Source organism: Gopherus evgoodei, chromosome 18 (assembly GCF_007399415.2).
Source record: "Gopherus evgoodei ecotype Sinaloan lineage chromosome 18, rGopEvg1_v1.p, whole genome shotgun sequence".
In the NCBI taxonomy this organism is placed as follows: Eukaryota; Metazoa; Chordata; order Testudines; family Testudinidae; genus Gopherus; species Gopherus evgoodei.
Genome location: NC_044339.1, coordinates 6,356,870 through 6,375,856, shown reverse-complemented (window position 1 = coordinate 6,375,856; position 18,987 = coordinate 6,356,870). Strand labels below are relative to the sequence as shown.

General features: G+C 50.0%; 1 protein-coding gene across 1 annotated transcript in view; it reads right to left on the bottom strand.

Moving 5' to 3' along the window:
- Positions 1 to 2,657: 2,657 nt before the first annotated feature.
- The window catches only part of LOC115636875 (protein-arginine deiminase type-3-like), a 32,969-nt gene continuing 16,639 nt past the window's right edge, over positions 2,658 to 18,987 (bottom strand). Inside the window, exons 7-16 of the mRNA XM_030537547.1 lie at positions 17,299 to 17,477; positions 15,416 to 15,519; positions 14,685 to 14,808; positions 13,709 to 13,816; positions 11,174 to 11,325; positions 8,434 to 8,578; positions 6,742 to 6,835; positions 6,575 to 6,654; positions 4,591 to 4,716; positions 2,658 to 3,792 (exon numbers count right to left, since the gene is read on the bottom strand). Coding sequence (XP_030393407.1) covers positions 3,559 to 3,792; positions 4,591 to 4,716; positions 6,575 to 6,654; positions 6,742 to 6,835; positions 8,434 to 8,578; positions 11,174 to 11,325; positions 13,709 to 13,816; positions 14,685 to 14,808; positions 15,416 to 15,519; positions 17,299 to 17,477 — 1,346 coding nt within the window. The 3' untranslated portion in view covers positions 2,658 to 3,558. The remainder of the gene's footprint in view (positions 3,793 to 4,590; positions 4,717 to 6,574; positions 6,655 to 6,741; positions 6,836 to 8,433; positions 8,579 to 11,173; positions 11,326 to 13,708; positions 13,817 to 14,684; positions 14,809 to 15,415; positions 15,520 to 17,298; positions 17,478 to 18,987) is intronic.

Genomic DNA, 18,987 nt, shown 5'->3' with positions numbered 1-18,987 from the left:
TCTAAGCCCGCCTCATGCTGCAACAGGGACCAGTTACATGGAATTGTGCCGTGGGCGGTGGGTATTGCGGGCCAGGGGAAGCTGAGCCTCACCGAACAGCCATGCATGGCCCTTTCCACGCTCTTCCCCGAGGCCCCCTCCTGCTTCCCGCTCTTCCCACATAGCTCCAGCCCAGGCTGCTCTTCGTCCCCAAAGGGATCTGGAGGCAGGGCTACCGTGGGCCAGCAGGCCAGGTCTCAGGGCAGCTAGGGCTGGTGCTGGGACTACCCGGCATGGGGGCCCACACAGTGGTCGGACTGGAGGGGCTAGAGCCATCCACCCAGAGCTGGGGGTGCTCGGGCTGCCCGTCAGGTGCTCCAGCTCGGGGGGCTGCGGTGCCCAGCGCTCCAGCGCTCCAGGGCTGCGGGCCGTGTGTTGTGGTGCCCAGCGCTCCAGGGCTGCGGGCCGGAGGTTGTGGTGCCCAGCACTCCAGGGCTGGGGGCACTGCTAATCTAAAGTAACTCCACTGGATAGCTAAAGTGGAAAGACTAATTGGGGTGTCACTCCCAAAAGAGCGTCCTGGAAATGGTAGGCATTTCTTCATTGGAAAACTTGATACCAAAATTCCAGGGGTTCTGAGAGGCCCTGCACAAATCATACTGAACGACATCTTCATTGTGAGGATTGCGTCCAGGAACATTAAATCAGCAGCACCTTGTTCTCCTGGGGAAATGGCATGAAAGCGATTGACTAGTACAACGATCAGGGTTGCAATTCTGCCCCCTGCATGATGTTGCTAAGGGCTAGGGTGACCAGATGTCCCAATTTTATAGGGACAGTCCCAATTTTGGGGTCTTTTTCTTATATAGGCTCCTATTACCCCCCACCCCCTGTCCCCATTTTTCACACTTGCTGTCTGGTCACCCTACTAAGGGCAGACCAATCTCTGCTGGGGAGCAAGAGTTCTCTCTCCTGAGGCTGCCTGGAAATGGAGATGATTTAATAAAGGCAGAGAAATGGCTTGAAGCACATGGTGCATCCTATGATTTAGGTCCCATTGAGTGGGAGGGAGGCTATAACACCCTGCTGGATCTTGCTGTTAAATGAGCGTTGTCCCCCAGCAGCCAGTCCTGGGAGGTCCCTTTTCATTTCCCCCCTTGAGCACTGTCTGAACCGGAGTGCAGCTCTCATGCAGCGAGCTGTGTGGCACGCTGGCTACGCGTCACGCTTCTGTCTAGCAGAGCAGCAACCTAGAGGATAACCGGCCCAGGGAGCCCCACTGGGCCCAGCACCCCATAACTCTCCTCAGGTCTGTCACACTCATTGCCCATCTCACTGTTGTCATCATCTAAATCTAAAAGGTCTCGTATGATGTGTCATAGGCACACTGGGAAAGTGCTGGCCATTCATACTGTTGTGTAATGTGTGTCTGGGTGGCGCATAGCAAATTAGAGAGGTGGGCTGGAAATCCGTTCCTCAGATGTGTTTGGCAGACAGGGCCTAAGCCCAATGTGCCCTAGCCCAAGGATGATTTTGTTGGGGATTAGTCCTGCTTTGAGCAGGGGGTGGACTAGATACCTCCTGAGGTCCCTTCCAACCCTGATATTCTATGATTCTAAGGACGGTTGTTTCACAGGTCCTGGTCTCCAGTGTAAATGAAGCCAGAGGAACCTGAGACAATGAAAAAGCGCATTTGCATGCAAGGTAAACAAAACCATCAGGCGAGCAAGTGGGGGAAGATGACCATGGAGCACCCGTCCAGGAACAACTGAGGTGGCACCCCCAGGAACAACTGAGGCTTGTGGTGGAGGAAAACTACTACTGGTGACTATTAAAATGCAAAGCAACAACTGAACTTTGGGAAGATCTAGGCAGAGGCAAAAGCCATTTTGTCACCCGTGACTGAGGGGGATGTGATGGGTGCGACACCCTTCGAGCTGATCAGAGTTGGGACCCCTAGTCTGGAGGACCAGGGATGCTGAGAACTTGAGGTAGGTGAGGAAACTGTGTTGGCCAAGACTATAACTTGCTACATGTTACTCGCCAGGACGCGTATTTTGTCTGTAACCTTCCCTATCTCTTTCACTCATGCTCGTAATCGCTTACGCCTGTGTTCTTCGCTCATAAACTTACTTTTGTTTTATTACAAAACTAGCTCAGAGCTGTGTCTTAGTGTGAGTCCTCAGCCAAACTAACAGGCTGGGGTGGGCTCTGTCTCTTTGGAGACAGTGAACTTGAGAACTGTTGTGTGGGTCCAGGCAGAGGACTGGACTCAGTACAGGGGGGGTGGTTTGGGGGAGTCTTGGGACTGGAAGGTTTGTTGGGGTCACTCTGCCAGGAGTACCCAGGCGGGAAGAAGCCATGGTGAGGTTATAGTGCGGCTGGGGTCAGGGCTTTGACCCAAAGTAGCGCACAACAGAGGCACTCAGGCTTTCAGGGAGGCTGGTGACACAACCCCTTACTGGTGTGGGTGAACCCCCAAAGAATCACACTACCGCTATTAGCTGCTAGAGCTCGTGCTTGGTTCAGATGGCTGCGATTTCTGCTTTGCAGTTGAAGGTCCTGAGTTCGAATCCTGTTGATAATCCACACTGTGTGCCAATAAGGGGCAAAGACACTCAAGACAAGTTAGTAATTAATAAATTAGCTCTTACCAACAATTTACAACATCCAAAATACAGCATGAAAGAATAAATGGAAAACAGGAGACATTTGGAGAAAGCCCTAGAAGCTAGTTGTAATGCCCACATTCTGACTGTGCAGTCATGTACTGCGTTGCCCTAAGCAGTCCTTCTGCAACACCAAGCCAGAAGCAGTGCAAACCCTGAATGAGATTTTATGACAGTTAAAAATCACTGTCCTGCCAGGGAAGTTAAGGGGAAAGATGTTTTCTCCTTGGATCTCAGGATATATAGTTTAAAATTAATACTTTGCATGACCATTGCTGCTTCTCAGCCCGGGATCTCAAAGCACCATATGAAGGAGAGGAAGTATTTTACAGACGGACACACAGAGAGGAAGTGACTTGCCCATGATCAAACAGCAGGCCACTTGTAGCGCTGGGAATAAGAGACCTGGCTCCCTCATTTGGCCTCCCCGATCGGGGACCATAATACTGGAACGTCAGTAGGTTTTGAAACTGATACAGAGGTAGGCTTTGTGGGGGGGAGGGGAGGCCAGGCTTATGGCTAAAACGCCAAGCTCTGAAGCAGGATCCACTGTAGGTGCTGAGTTTGTGGTGGATATTAAAATGCAAAGTAATCATTGGGCCGTGCAGCTGTGCATTCTGCACCACTTTGTATGCGTAGCTGTGATTAACATGCACCTCTAAAGAGCACCTGAACTCCAACTGCAGTGGCAGGAACAGGTGTGTTAGAGCAATGAAGGACTGGCATGCTAGAAAGAACTTCTAGCTTAGGGGATAGGGCTTCCTTCGATGGTGTTCGCTTTATTTACAAAACGTCTTAGATTGCCAGATTCCAGGAGCCCTTATCCAGAGTTTGTTAGCATCAGCTTGGTCCCATGTTCCCTTGTCTGGCAAAAGTGCTGAGCAGCGGGCTGAGGTTTCACCCGCTCTGCTCAGAGGATCATGTTCCACCACTTGAAGGAGAAGGGTTTCCTGAGGACGTTGGTGCCGCAATGGATCTCCCCTAATAGAGTGTGGTAGGAGAAAAAGTCATTGATGAAGATGCAGACCAGGCCCAGCGGCTCCAGCAGGGAGCGAACTTTCTCTTCCAGGCAGCACCGCCCATCGACGATAGGCCCAAACGGCTTCGGGATGCCCAGGTGTTTCCCCAAGACGATCATGTTCACCTGCAGCCAGGAGAAAAGGGACAGATGGACAACAGCCAGACAGGGTCCCACAAGGGCATCTCTTCAGTGTTTTATATGTAACCACCACTTGTGTCCTATCCTCTTAGCTAGAGCTGGGCTCAATTATTCAACCTAAACCTTTTTTTTAAACTAAAAAATGCAGATTCAGTGACACTGAATTGTTTTATGAATTTGTGTTGATTTCACAGAATTGTTCATTTAAAAAAAAAATCTTTAATCCCTCCGAAATCAAAACTTTTCATTTTGCTATTTTCCTCATGGAAATGTTTCCGTTTTTCATTTTGAAACAACTCTTTGCTTTGAAATTTCCTTTCATTTTATTTTTAAGTTGTTTTTCAAAAATTAAAAATTGATCCAAATCAAAATGAAACATTTCAAGTGGAACAAAACCTTTGCTTCAACCCCTCAACCATTGTTTTTTACTCTGTGCTGAAACATAATAATTTTCTTTTTGGTCCGACTCAAAACCGTTCTCTCCCTAACTTTTTTAAATCACCACATAACCGAAAAATCTGTCATTTGCTCTGCTCTCCTTTCAGCCTTCCTGCATTTAGCGGAGAGGTCTCGCTTCCTGTCTGAGACCTGTTCTCTGATGGCATGGGCGCTGAATGAGATCCAGGAGGTCACCAGAGGGAAGGAGAAAGTGAGGGAAATTACGGAAGATAAGGACTGAGTGCTTGGCAGGGGGAAGCAAAGTGGGGAATAGGAGTCTGAGGGGCATTGCAGAAGATGGAGCAGAAATGAGAAGCAACTGCATGAGTAGGACGATCCCCTCACCAAGTCTGGGAAGAAAGCATCCGCTCGAGAACCGTTCAGCATGAACAGCTGAGGGATATCAATGATGTCTTGCTCAGTCAGTCCCAGCTCCTCCTTAAGGGTATGTCGATTCCAGTCAATGCAGCTCTGAGGAAAGAAAGGATTGGAGAGAAGGGAGGTGACTACAGGCCAGCTGGAAAGAGTTCTCTACTGCTTTTGTACCATTAGATGCTTTAAACCACTGCTCCATTGCAGCTGGTCTTTCCTGTGCTTTTCTGCTCTCCTTTCTACACAGCACCTGGTCTGGAGTCGCTGTTACAGCAATGAAGGTTGTAACTTGCTATCCACTGGAAATCTCCCCTGGCTTTGCTATAAATGATGGCCTCCCTCAGACATGTCGCATATGTGGTCTTTAGGTAGAGGGTGTGATGCTTCATTAGGGTGACCAGCTAGCAAGTGTGAAAAAATCGGGACAGGGGATGGGGGGTAATAGGTGCCTATGTAAGAAAAAGCTCCAAAAATCAGGACTGTCCCTATAAAATCGGGACATCTGGTCACCCTATGCTGTATGGCCATTTATAATATTATTGATACCCATATTACAAAATTGCCATGATCTTACAAGATATGCCATGTAAGGTATCTGTGGAAAAGTTATGGTTTGCTAGGTATGATCATCTTGTTGATAGGTATCATCTTTGTCTCGTGAATTATAAATATGTGTGATATAGCTGTATCTCAAACTTGTGCTGTGCTTCTGGGTGACACCGCCCAGAGAGATTGGTATCAGCACTATCTACCCTGTTGGATGGCCCATCAAGGACATCGGCTTTACAAGGAGCCCATTGAGAGAAGCCAGGGGCTACACCTATGAGTCAGCAGGACATGTAGGGACAAGGGACACCAAGAGCTTTTCCATGCCCATGTGCTGTGAGTTTGTGTTTGGGACAAAGGATTTTCAAGCCACATGGCAAAGGATATAAAAAGGCAGCTGCATCTTCTCCATTCTTCTCACCTCTGGAGTAACTTCTCTGCAATCTGAAGCTTTGAACAAAGGACAGATACACCCATCCAAGCTTTGGGTGTGTTCCAGAGGGACTTTACAAGCTAACTCATCAATGCTGCTACAAACCTGACATACGGACTCTGAAGTCATATTATGGATCTGATTGCTTTGGCCATTTAACAATTCTCTTCTCTTTTCCTTTCTTTTATAATAAACGTTTAGTTTTAGATACAAAAGGATTGGCTGGCAGAGCGGTATTTTGGATAAGATCCAAACTAGTATTGATCTGGTAATGTGGCTGGCCCTTTGGGGATCAGAAGAACATTTTGTATAGTGAGTAGAGTTTTAAATAACTTCTCACTTTACTGGACCTATTTGCTGATTGGGAGCCTGAGACTGAAATGCAAGAAAGGGAGCCATGTGATTTCTTTTTGGTTGGCTTCTTGATAAGCAGTGTGGGGGATTAGGAGCACAGTTTGTGACTGGTTGGTGAGTCTAACTACAGTGTTAACCACCAGTTTTGGGAGCAGCTTGCCCCGACATTGGCATTTTCAGTGTGGGCTACCCTAGGCACCACGAGTCACAGAGGAGGTGGGGAATTTTGAGGTTAATTTGAGAAGATGGACATAATCTGACCATCCAACTAGAACATCTTAAGGATTTAGCTAGAGATCAACCAGCGTGGTCTTGATCTGCAAAGAGACTACCTCTTTTTGGGGTGTGCTGGGATGATGATGAAGAGCATTACTTAGTATGGATAGCTGACCCTCTGCACCTGGTGGAATTCATGAACTTCACCCCTCCCGCCTCCCCCAGTCACACCTCAGCCTCCTCATGCATCACATCCAAGGTGACTCTGAGACAAAGCCCATGAGCTGATCTGCTCAGGCTGCAGGACGATGCATGCTCCTTCAATAAGGGGGGAGCCATAGGACTTCTAAGATGCTGCATTTGGTATTGCTGGGGTCTTTTCAGGCCTTCCCTCTTCCCCACACCTACCTGCACATATTCACTGTCACTCCTCAGGGTCTTATCAGCCAGCATCTCGTCTATTGTTATGGTCTGCACGTTCTCCAGCCCTGGGGGAGGAAAGGAATACAGCAAGTGAGACCCACCGGCCGGCCGGCCTCTGTGAGTGCCAAAGGCGTCCTGACTGAGCCACTCACCGGCAAACTGGGCCGCTTTGCCGTGCCCCTCTCTTTGTTTCTCCTTGAACAGCTTGTAGCAGGCATCGGGGCTGGCCAAGAGCAGCCGGAAACCCTTAACGGAGAGAGTCAGTCAGTGTCTGGCCTTGTCTCCGTTAGACTTCTCCCTCCGAGATCTCCCATCTCCCTGGTTCAGCTTCACTGGTGACACAAGGGTGGGAGAGCTCATGCAGCCGGGCACTGGTGTTCACCGGCTCTTGATGCGTTCCTTCACGCAGACCTGCTCTGAGCATGGTGAGAACACCAGTGGCTGCCAGAATCCTGTCTACGCTAGAGTGTCCCTTGTTGCGATCTCTTGGGGAGTGGAACCGACAGAAGCAGCAGTGGGGAAATTGGGGCCAAAAAAGACCCTCACAGGAGGCTCTGTGGTCTTGTACACCAGGCAAGGGCCTGGGAAGCAGCGGACATGGGTTCTAGCCTCAGCTCTGCCTGTTCCACCCCACCTGCCTTATCTCGATTGCGAATGATTTGGAGCAGGGCTATCTGTCACTTTGTGCTGGTACAGCTGGCCCCCAGTTACAGAGGGGTTCCAGCACTACTAGAATCATAGAAGATCAGGGTTGGAAGGGACCTCAGGAGGTATCTAGTCCAACCCCCTGCTCAAAGCAGGATCAATCCCCAGACAGATTTTTGCCCTAGATCTCTAAATGGCCCCCTCAAGGATTGAACTCATAACCCTGGGTTTAGCAGGCCAATGCTCAAATCACTGAGCTGAAATATACATTACAGTTGAAAGCATGTGCATCTGACCCAAACTTCCTAGAACATTCCTCTTCATTTCATGTGATTTCTTTCCCTCCCCCCCGCCACAAAAATGATGAGAGATGGTGGAATTTCAGGGAATTGGAAGCTTTTTTTCCCCATGGAAGCATGAGAAAAATGAAAGGCAATTGTGGCTGAAAATCTGCATTTGGAACCAGAAATGTAACAAGCCTGGTTCTGCTGAGTGGGGCGATCGCAGAATCAGGATGCAGCCATGTGCTTGGAGCTGTACAAGGTCCCAAAGAGAATCAGGTAACAGAAGCAAAGAGACTTTCTGTTAAAAATAGATATTATTATTACATGACGCTGGCCTTTGAGGTAAGTCAGTGTGTCATCTCAGCGAAGTCACTTCCTCTGCCTCGGTTTCCCTAACCTGTAAAATGGCAATGCTATTTACCCAGTCTAACAGAGAGGTTGCGGGGCTTATTTGATATGTACAGAGAGCATTGAGAGTCTCAGGTGAAAGGCACTAGAGGAATTCAAAGTATGTGTGGAGAGGGTTATGCAAACCCACAATAACAGGAACACAGCCAAAAGTGCATCCCTGTGGCATGCAGACTAAGTTGCTGCAAGAGTGTAACTATTCTAGACACATTTTGTGACTTCTCCCCCTCTAAAAGGAGGCAGTACAGTCTAGTAGGTAGGGCACCAAACTGGAAAGTAGGAGATGCATTTTCTATTCCCAGCTCTGCCACAGACTCACCGTTTGACCTTGGGCAAATGACTTTCCCCTCCCCTCTGCCTCGATGTCCCCATCAAGCAAATGGGAGGAATGCTCCCCAACCTCTGTAAATTGCTTCCAGAGACGCAGATGAAGAACGCCCTCCAAGCGCCAAGCCTGACTGGAAGGGAGGGAAGGGCTGGTTAGAAACGTCACCTGGTGAGTGGTACCTTCCTATCGGAGGCTGGGACAAAGCTCAGGAATTCGTCGACGTGACCCACACTCAGCCAGTCAGAGTAGAGCTCCACGGGGGGCTGCACCTTCTGGGCATAGAGAAAGTCCCTGACGGCCTTTGTCATCCTCCTGCCGTCCGACCTGGGAACTCAAATGGAGGGGAGAACATAGGAGTTGGTATAAGCCCCAGAAGTCCTGACTCCCAATCCTCCCTTATAACTAGCTTTGTCTTGATAAAAAATAACCAATGCTCTGCTCTTGTGAGACAATGCCTTTGTCTGACCTCTCCAAATGCCTGAGTTTGTTCTTTTAATGCTATTCCATTCAATGCCCCACGTAAACGCCGCGCCAGATTCATGGGGTGGGTGGGGGGTGTTTATCTCTGTGAACAGACTCCTTTGTAAAGCAGGGCTCTTATTACACAAAGCACATCTCAGCCCTGTTGTTTTAGCTGAACCACCTAACACTGGCTGCCCAGAACAGCTGCTGAGTTCCAGTCACCAGTCTTTCGGGGCAGAGCAAACCAGCCTCCACTCACTCCAGGCGTTTAACCTTTTCTGAGCGCTCCCTCTTCCCATTTTAGGCCTGCCTCTCCCTTGCCTTGCTGTCTGTGGGGTCAGTCCCACCAGTGCAAAATGGCGGTAGACATCAGAATGGTAGCAGCTTACACCCATGCTCTGGAGGAAATGATCTTGCATGGGGTGCAAGCCAATGGGGAATCAAGCCCGTATGACTTTATTATATGGGGAATTTAGGTCCTGCTCTTAGCCCACTGAGTAGCACTTATCCATGCTAGCCATCCCACTCGGATCAATGGCACTATCCAGCTCAGTGTGACTCAGAGCAAGGAAGGGTCGCAGATCAATCCTATTTCCATAGCTCGAACTGGGAAATGGGCCCAAGCTGCAGAACTCAGATCCAAATGTCTCCATCGTTTGGTGGTGTCCCGATCAGGGGGATTGGATTAAGCCAGGGATCAGCAACTTTTCAGAAGTGGTATGCTGAGTCTTCATTTATTCACTCTAATTTAAGGTTTCGCGTGCCAGTCATGCATTTTAACGTTTTTAGAAGGTCTCTTTCTAAAAGTCTATAATATAGAACTAAACTATTGTTGTATGTAAAATAAATAAGATTTTTAAAATATTTAAGAAGCTTCATTTAAAATTAAATTAAAATGCAGAGCTCCCGGACCGGTGGCCAGGATCCGGGCAGCGTGAGTGCCACTGAAAATCAGCTTGTGTGCCGCCTTCGGCACGCATGCCATAGGTTGCCTACCCCTGGGTTAAGCCATTCTAAAGTCACGGAGGTCAGCTCCAACTCTAAGCGTGGGGATATTAAAAACCAGACTTCCACTCTGGTCCTTCCTCTAGCCGAGCATCATGGCTGGTGAATTCTTCCGCGGCAGGAAGCAGGATTGTTCTTCCAGACCCTGGTACTGACAGTGTTACCAGGATCTAGTGGTACTTGACAGCTGCCAGCTTGCTGAGAGTGTCCCAGCAGCCCTTGCTGGGCTGCGCTCGACTCAGCTTCATTCAAAGGCTGGATTCGAAGCAGAATGCTTTCTTGGTAGGATAACAGGTGTCTCCTAGGTCAGTGAGCAGGGATCGAAAGTAAGTGGAATCACTTCTTCCTCCACTTATGCTTCGCTATCCGCCAGCCCACACTGTAAGTATATTATCTAGCTACACAGGCTGGTAACAATGGAGGTGGTGAGGTGAGCCGTGACCTGCTTCCTTGGACAGAACACCTGTAGGTGGTGCTTGTAGATGCACGTCTCTGAGCAAACGTGACCTCAGGAGCTTGTTAAATAAGAACGTTCCAGGAGACTTCCTATTCCTGTAACTCAGGGCGGTTGGATTAGATAAGGCTCCTCCCCTGCTGCTGCCATGTTCTATCAACATGCGCTCCAGGGTCATCAAGTCTATTAACTCTGGGGATGGCTGGCGCCTAAGGTTGTGTGTTCAAACTGCAGGTCACTGAAGCGTGCTCCTCTGAAACGAGGGGCAATACTGGCCAATGGGGCAGGATGGCCTGGTGGTTCAGATGCCAGCCTGGGCTGACCAGCCTTTAGCTTCCTGCTCTGCCACAATCATCCCTGTGACCCTGGGCAAGTCACCTTGGCTCTCCCTGCCTCAGTTCTCCTTCTGTAAAATGGGGCTATAGCATGGCGGCATTGTGAGGATAAATACATCAAAGACAGTGAGATGCTCAGATACTCAAGCCATATAAGCATGGTATCTAGCTAGAAACAGCAGGGTGTGATCGTGCTGCCCATCCCCTCCCATTGCATGATAAAGCCGTTGCCTTTTAGAGGCAGTTGCGGTGTGTGTAAGTTCCTCTGATTTCATTAATGTCTCTGTGCAGAAGGGGGCTCAGATGTTGCATCTCCCCGTGGTTTAAAACAACCTCTTCCATGTTAAGGAGATGCTAACAGACCCGAAGCAGCTGAAGTGATAGACAGCAGAGGGAACACGAAAATTCTCTCTGCTGTTTTCAAGGCTCGAGCAGTAATTCAGCAGCAAGCTGACAGTGTTGGTTGTAGGGGAAGGTTGCACCACTGCAGACTTTAGTAGTGAGCTATTAACTTACCTGCATCTGCAAATTTCCCCTCCATCTCCCCACTCGGGCGCTTTCCTCCTCGGCACCTTTGTTCTGCTAGCTGCACCTTTAATCCTCTCTCACACCAAGACCTCAGTGTAGGATGCCTAAAAGTCCCAACTCACGTGTCTCCCTCACCTGGGCAAGCTGCTTCCAATGAGGATCCTTCCCAGCGGGTACGTCTTCCCTTGGACAGTCACCGGAGGGCTGACATCCAGATTGCCAAAGGAGTCGAGGCTGGAGACGTGTCCGTGAGGAGGTACTCGGGTCACGTAGCCAAAATCAGGGCCCTTTCAGGGACGAGAACCACACAACGCACCGTCCAGTTAGACGCGCTGTTCATTGCAGTGGAGAGCGGCGCCCGCAGAGCTGCTGTCAGAGCATGTGCTAAAGGCTTGACCTGCCCATCTAAAATAATCCTCACCCAGGCGGGGCATGTGGAAGAGCGGAGGAGCCAGCCTTCCTTCCAGGCAAGGAAATCCCCTCCTCTTCTAACCCTGCCAGGAGGAGGTGCTGTTCCTTTCAACCAATAGCTCCTCACCCCAATAAAACCTATCATTGGAGGGTAAGCATGCAACCTCCTTTGTGAAACCAAATCACACTAGATCTAGATTCACACTTGGGCACCTCCCTGAAGTGGCATCCATTGCCAGGTGTTCTGGACTTTTGTTCCCAGCTGGGGAGGGGTGTAAGGCAACAAGAAGCAATCGGAGAAATAGCTGGGCTGGGCTAGTTGAAGCCCCACTAGTCCAGCTTGGCTCTCTGACTCCCTCTGGTGACTAGCTGAGAAGGGTTGATGAGTACAGCTGGGCAGATGATGGATTTTTCAGTTCACTGGCAATTCCAAAGAAAATGGAAAAAAGAGCTGTTTCGGGTTGAACTGAAAATGAAGATTTTTCAGAATGTGTGGTGAATCAAAAAGTCAAAACATTGTGAGGGGGGTTGGGTGATGTGTTTCCTTTGACCTGATTCCAATTTTCATTCAATTTTGGGCATTTTAACAAGAAACCAAGATTCACAAAATACAGAGGAGCAGCTTGTCTCCTTATAACTCCCAGCCCAGGACCTGAGAAATGTAGGTTTAGTGCCCTGCTTTGCCTGCTGTAGAGAAGTGATTTGAACTCAGGTTTCTCACCTTGCTAGAGAGCAGCCTAGCTGCTGAGCCACAGGGACAGTTTTCTTTCTTTATCTTTCCCCCTTGCTGTTCCCCTCTGTAGACCTGATTAAACATGTCAGAACAGGGATCTAAATTTGCATCTCCCTCATGCTCTGGATGTGCCCCAAGCACCAGGCTGTAGAGTCGCTCTCACACTTTCATTGCCTCACTGACTCTTTATCATCTTCATGACGGACAGCAAATAATTGATAGTCACACAAACAATAATTCATCACACACTTCCCCCCTGCTCCAGCCTGAACTAACTCTTGCAGCTGTTGGAGATCAGTTTTATAGTCCCTTGACTCCGCCCCCTTTTTAATTTCATCCAATCATCCCTCTCCAATGGATCTCCCTCCCCCCTCCAACCCGGGATCCCCTCCCCCACCTTTTTTTAAAAAGTGTTTTTGTTTTAGCCATCAAAACAAGTGGCCCCCTTAGCGTCCCCAGGTGAGGAAGGAATATGGAGCCCCCAGCACCAACCGCCCATGAACACTCGAAGACAACAGCCAAGAATATGAGGCCAAGCGAATGTGGAGCAGGTTCAGTGGGAGGATGTGGTGCTGTGTTCCTGGCACAGATGGTGCTGCATGGGAGGGTATAAAAATCCATAGACACAAGCCCCTTCCTCCCATCACAGGACGTAGAAAGTTAATACAGTCTCCACTCGCAAAATGCGCTTGGGTCTGGAGCACCGCAGACAAATGCTCACAAACACCCTGCTCAGGTAAGAGTGGCCAGGCCTCTTCTTTGTGTAACGTAACTGCGAAATGAAAGAGCAAAGCGATTCTGCTTCTAACTTTGCACAGGGCTCAGTCTTGTGTTCAGTGAAGTGCTGTTTGGATTAATCCTTGAACAGCCAGGCTCTCTAGCCCTTTCTGGAGGATGGCTCTGTTGCAGTAAGAGAGAGGTGTCTTTTTCAGTGAGAAGTCTATGCTGAAAGGCTTGGGGGGACAGGACATAGTGGCTGACGGTTGGCATTGTTTAGAACCGGCCGCCCAGGGCAAACTGTCCTGCTGAGTCTGTAGGTTCAGACCTTGCAGGGAGTGAAGCCAGATGTAAAACACGAGTGATTCCGTCCTCTGGCATCAAACTGGAACATCAGAGGCTAACCTGGGGGTTGTGGCCCTGTACGATGGAGGTAAGCAAAAGGAGACTGCTGTCTGCGCTTGATTGTCTGACCCATCTATTGCAAGCACTAGGCTTTTTCTGAGGGTTAGAGCAGTGGCTCTTAAATGGATGCTAGTTGCTTATCGGCCATGTGCTGTAATTAATGTGTGCTGAACGGTGCTTCTGCATTTAAAGCTTCTAATCTGCACATGTTAGACACCCAATGAGTAAACTCGCCAAAGCCAGAAGGAACCCTCCAAGCAGACCCCAAATGAGCAACATCCCCTCTCCAGGGCGGTGAGTTCCAGGAGACGGGATGACCCTGAGCGGCCAAACCTCACTCACCCAGGATCAGGAACACCCTGGAGAGAGTCTGTTCTTGGCCATTTCAAAAAATAGTTACAAACCAGAATCCTTCTAAAAGCAAAATCCCTCAGGCCTCTGTCCCGGGGGGAGTCGAAGACCACAGGGAACATCTTGTGGGGAGCCTCCACGTAGCCAAACTCCATCTCATCCTGTTGTGGGGAGAAAGCGGGCAGGAGGTCTCTTAGCAGCAGCAGCAGCGCTATCAGTCGCTGACGAGCAGGAATGTGTGGTGTGGGCTAAGCATGTGTGGGGGGGTGTTTGGGTGATGGTTGCCCTGGTGGCGGACACGCTAGGGATTGAACTGCAGGTCTCCAGAGCTGCTACAGTGTGAGCTTGCACACGTAGCTGAGGGTGTCAGCACTTCCAGAGGGGCCTATCTTACCCACTCACACCGGATCTTGCTCTCTCCTCCTTCAATCCCATCCTTGATCCATGCTGTTCCTGCACAGCCTAGGAACCCTCATCCTTTCCCTTCAGGCTGTATTAACTAAGCAGAGGATCACGAATATGAAATAGACCCCACATGACAAGACAGCGTGGTTTTCCTTTCTCCCCCAGTGCCTGGAAAACCATGCCCCGGGTAATGCCAGCTGAGAGAGTCATTGCTGAGACAGCGAAGGGGTGGTTGGCAGGGTCCAGCTACCTATCTGGCGTCATTTGTAGAGTCCTGATTGACATAGTGTCCAACCACTGATCAAAACGCAACCTACTGATGAATGTCACCAGTTTTTATTTATTTGATTCTGGCCCCAGGTAAGGTTCCTAATCCCTGTTGGCTTGGTTTGGGGTTTGAGGAAGCCGTGGTGACACAGTGATACGCCACTCTGAGTGGCAGTGGGATCTAGTGGCCAAAGCACTGGCCTGGGACTTGGAAGACCTGGGTTCATCCCTGGCCTGTTGGGTGAGCTTGGGCTTTGCCTCCCTGTGCCTCAGTTTCCCCACCTGTAAAATGGAGATCATGACAAAGCGTTTTTTGATCTACTGGTGAAAAGTGTTAGGTAAGCCATGTATTATTACCTGGATCCAGCGGTCGCGCCGGTTTTCGACCTCAGGGCAGACGGTCAGCTTGCAGTTGGCTTTCCTCACCAGGGCTCTCATAGCCTCCAAAAAGTCCCCATTAGGGTTTGAGCCTCTTTCCATGCTGGAAGGAAAATGAGTAAAGAGAGGAACCTAAATGGAGCAGAGGGGTCAATTTGTTATGGAGGAAGGGTCACAGGGACCCAGCCAGAAACCAAACTGTGTCCTGTGCTCCCCAACTGTGCCCTGTGCTTCCTCCTTCCACAGGAGCTAAACTGTGCCCTGTTGAAGGAGAAACTTTGCAAAATGGCGGCATGAAGAATGGGGGGGCTTTGATCCTCATCCTGTTTCAGTGGATGCCAGTGGCAGCAGGTCCAGGTTCTTCACCACTGGGACTGGGGAGAACAGGAGACCAAGCCTGCAACACTCTTCCCCTGCAGACTGGGCTAGATTGTCCGGGGCCGGGGGAGGGGGAGGACAATACTCAAGGAAAATCTTCGGGTCTGTAGCACACACACCTGTAATACTTGAACTAAAGGAGCAAGTCCGTTAGTTGGTACCAGTAGAAGATTGTTCTCCTGCATACAGGCCATTGTACCGGGATGCGGAGCACAGTGTGTGAGTGTGATACACATGTTCCCTCTGTGATTTTCTGAGCTGCGGAAGCAGCGTGACTCCACCCCACTCCAATGCCAAGTGGTGACTGAAATGATCAGTCGTATCACTCTCACCTGCAGACAAAAACCTCCAAAGGCTGCAGGGTGTTGGGCGTCATTATCCATGGGGCCACCCGGAAGACCACGGTGTCTGTGAAAATGGGGGTGTCTGGTGCGTTCTACAGGCAACAAGAGACGAAAGTCACCAAGCGCCGAGCAAAAGCAAAACTCGGTCTCTGAAGGGGCAAGAGGACTCACGTCTGAGATTGCTGAGCACCATTCACAGCTGCTGGCTGATAGTATGGCTCCGAAATGAAGGACTCAGAAGCCAGCTGTGCACTACTCTCCACTAGGGAGCACCGCAGCAGTGACGGGACTTATGGAAACGGAACGGCAGAGCAAGCTGTGCAGACGATGGAGTGCTCCTGGCCAGAAACGCCCTTAAATTGCAAGTGTGCTGCTAAGAAGGGCCACCTGATAGTTAGCTCCATGGCTGCCACTTCGCTTAGGAGGCCATCTCCACGCAGGGTGCAGGTGGTCCTGGCCACTCTCATGGCTTTTTCTTAACCCTTTCTTTTCCCCACTGGAAGGGAGCAGTCTTCTCCAGCGCCACTCCAAGCCCCTTCCCATGGGAAAATAGGCTGCAACCACAGTCTGAGTTTTGGAAGGGCTCGCCAGGGAGAGCAGAGTTGGTTTAACATCTCCTGCATGTGTTTCCTCTCTGCTGGGAGGCCTGGCTAACCTAATGACATAGACATGGTCAGGGCGTCCTGCTTCACTGCACAGTAGCAACACTTTGTCCCGGTGTAACCGAGCTCATCTCTAGCCCTGGCAATGTTGAAACATGAATGGGGTTAGGGGCAGCGCCTTAACTGCAGCATGAGTAGCCGGGAACCCTCCATCATATCTAAGGCTATGATTTAATCATGGGCATTTTTAGCTAAAGTCATGGGCCAGTCATGGGCAAGAAACAAAAAAATCACAGCCTACGACCTATCTGTGACATATACCATAAATACCCCTGATTGAATCTTGGGGCGGGGGGGCATGGCACCAGCTGCAGGGAGGGAGCCCTGGGGGGCCCACGGCACCTGTTGTGGGGTGGGGGACCCACTGCCACTCCAGCCTCCAGGGGGAGGAAAGCCCTGGGGACCTCGCTGCCGCTCCAGCCACCGTTGTGGGGGAGCCCCTGGGAGTCAGCCGCTGCTCCAGCTGCCCTGGGATTGTGCTGGGACCCACCGAGCTGTGGCCACTCCCATGACAAACATGACCTCCGTGACTTCCTGTGACCTCCGTGACAAACGCGGATCCCTAATCACACATCACAAGCTGGCAACAAACACATTAAAACATTGTAGTGTTTATGACCCTTTAAAATGATGGTCATTCAGACTCAGGGTTCAGCCAGCAGCCCCCTCCTTTCAGCCAGAACAGGGTTCGAGGGGAGAGCCATGGAAAACACCAAACTGTCCAGGGGAAAGTTATTAATTGGGGTTAGAGCAGGTTCTCCTCACGGAGATCCCGGTGGGGGTGCCAGATTTGGCTGCAGGGGGGTAGATGAGTGTCACAGGCCAGCCTACCTCACAGGGCATCTGGGAGAGGCTGGTTTAATTGACTTTATTCTGTTTTATGCTTCCTGATGTGCTCAAAAAGTGCTCCCAAGGGAAGGTTCCTCTCTGAGCAACTGACCAAAAGCTCAGGTTCTGGGAACTCCTGTTCAACACAGTGAAAGTCATGGCCAGAGCTGGGAGGCTGGAAATTCGGAGTTGTTTCTAATTTGTCTGAGCCTTTTGGTCTTTCCGAAACCCTTCTCCTGGGGAAGGGGACTATGTTGGCCTGGGGAACCCCGTGGGGGCAGTGTCCTTGATCCTTGCCTCCCTATGTGATCATCCTTCCACTGGCTGAAGCATGCTAGAAGCATCTCTCTGTACTGCCCAGAGTCCAAGAGTGTATTGTACCGTATCGGAGACCTCCAGTAGCGTGACGTGGAAGGAAACTAGCCCTGAGAAGTCAGCATCCGGGAAGGCCAATCCCTCCACGTAGAAGGTGTCCTCTTCTTGTCCGCTGGAACGGTCCACTACATAGGAGCGTTTATCCGACCCCAGCACATGCTTGTACTGGGCGAGTGAGCCACTGCCTAGGGACAGGAAGGAATATACACCACAGTGTGAATGGGACATTATACACACTAGGGTGGATGGGGCAGCCAGGGGAAGGTGGGAAGAAGGTGGTGTATACCAAAGGAGAGCATCTCCTGCATTAACCAGTGGATACAGTCAATATTCCTTTGTACACCCTGCAGCCAAAATTTTCAAGTGCGAGTTGTCTAAAGTTGGTCCCCTAAATCCATGGCCTCATTTTGGATGGGAGCCACAGGGGCTCAGCGCTCAGCCATGGATTTAGGTGTTGAAATAAGAATCTGTTTGCCCAGCGAGGTGCCCAGCTTTGATCTAAGTGTCATGCCCAAGTTCATAGAATCATAGAATATCAGGGTCGGAAGAGACCTCGGGAGGTATCTAGTCCAAGCCCCTGATCAAAGCAGGACCAATCCCCAACTAAATCATCCCAGCCAGGGCTTTGTCAAGCCTGACCTTAAAAACCTCTAGGGAAGGAGATTCCACCACCTCCCTAGGGAACCCATTCCAGTGCTTCACCACCCTCCTTGTGAAATAGTGTTTCCTAATATCCAAATTCACACAATGAGTCAGTAGCAGTGCCAGGACTGGAACGTGGGCAATCCTGGATACCTGCCGTGTATTTGTTCCCCTGGGTCACACTGCCCAGCTCTAAGTTTGTCCTGCAAAAACTGACTTGCATCATGATTTGGTGGAGTGGGCGGGTTGGCAGTCATGTGGCAGAGCAGTGCCCACCACTCATATGTATTTGGGCTCTGTAGGCAGTCAGGCCTGCCCAGGCAAGCTTAGAAATGCCTAATGGAACGTCAAACGCAGTTAATCGTCAGAGACGAGCTGGTGTGAGAAGCAGACCTTGCCCTCTGAAATTTGAGCAGGCTGCTTCAAACAAAGCATTATTCTTTTTTTTAATAACCCAAACTGTTCTGTAACCCAATCTTCTAAAAGGGCTAACGCAAGAGAATGCAGAGATGCTTAGAGGACAGGAAATACCTTTGAAATCGGAGGACATCAAATTGTACAGGAAAAACGAGTCGAAGGAACAGAAAAGTAAAATGACACGAAATGCCTAAATTATCAGGAAAATTACAAAACCAGAGAAACCAGATGTCGAATGATATTGACTGTTAAGAGCTATAGAGTTATGTGCTGAATGTATTGTCAGATCACTGGACTTCAAGAGACTGCCATGGAGGAAGGATGGTCTTGTAGTTAAGGCTCCGGAGAGATGGATTCTGTTTCTGGTTCGGCCACAGGGTACCGTTTACACTAGGAGCTAGGGGTGTGAATCCCAGTTCATGCAGAACTATTTGTGCTAACTCTCACCTGAGGTAGCATGCTAAAAGACAGCAGTGTAGCCAAGGCGACTGGAGGGAGCTGCCCCATATATGTTCCTACAGGTTTGTACTCAGGTGAATAGCCCACGCTTCTGCAGCTACACTACTCTACCCACAGACTTCTTGTCCCTGAGCGAGGCAGTGAGGCCAGATTTAAACTCCTTGCTCACACTGCTGA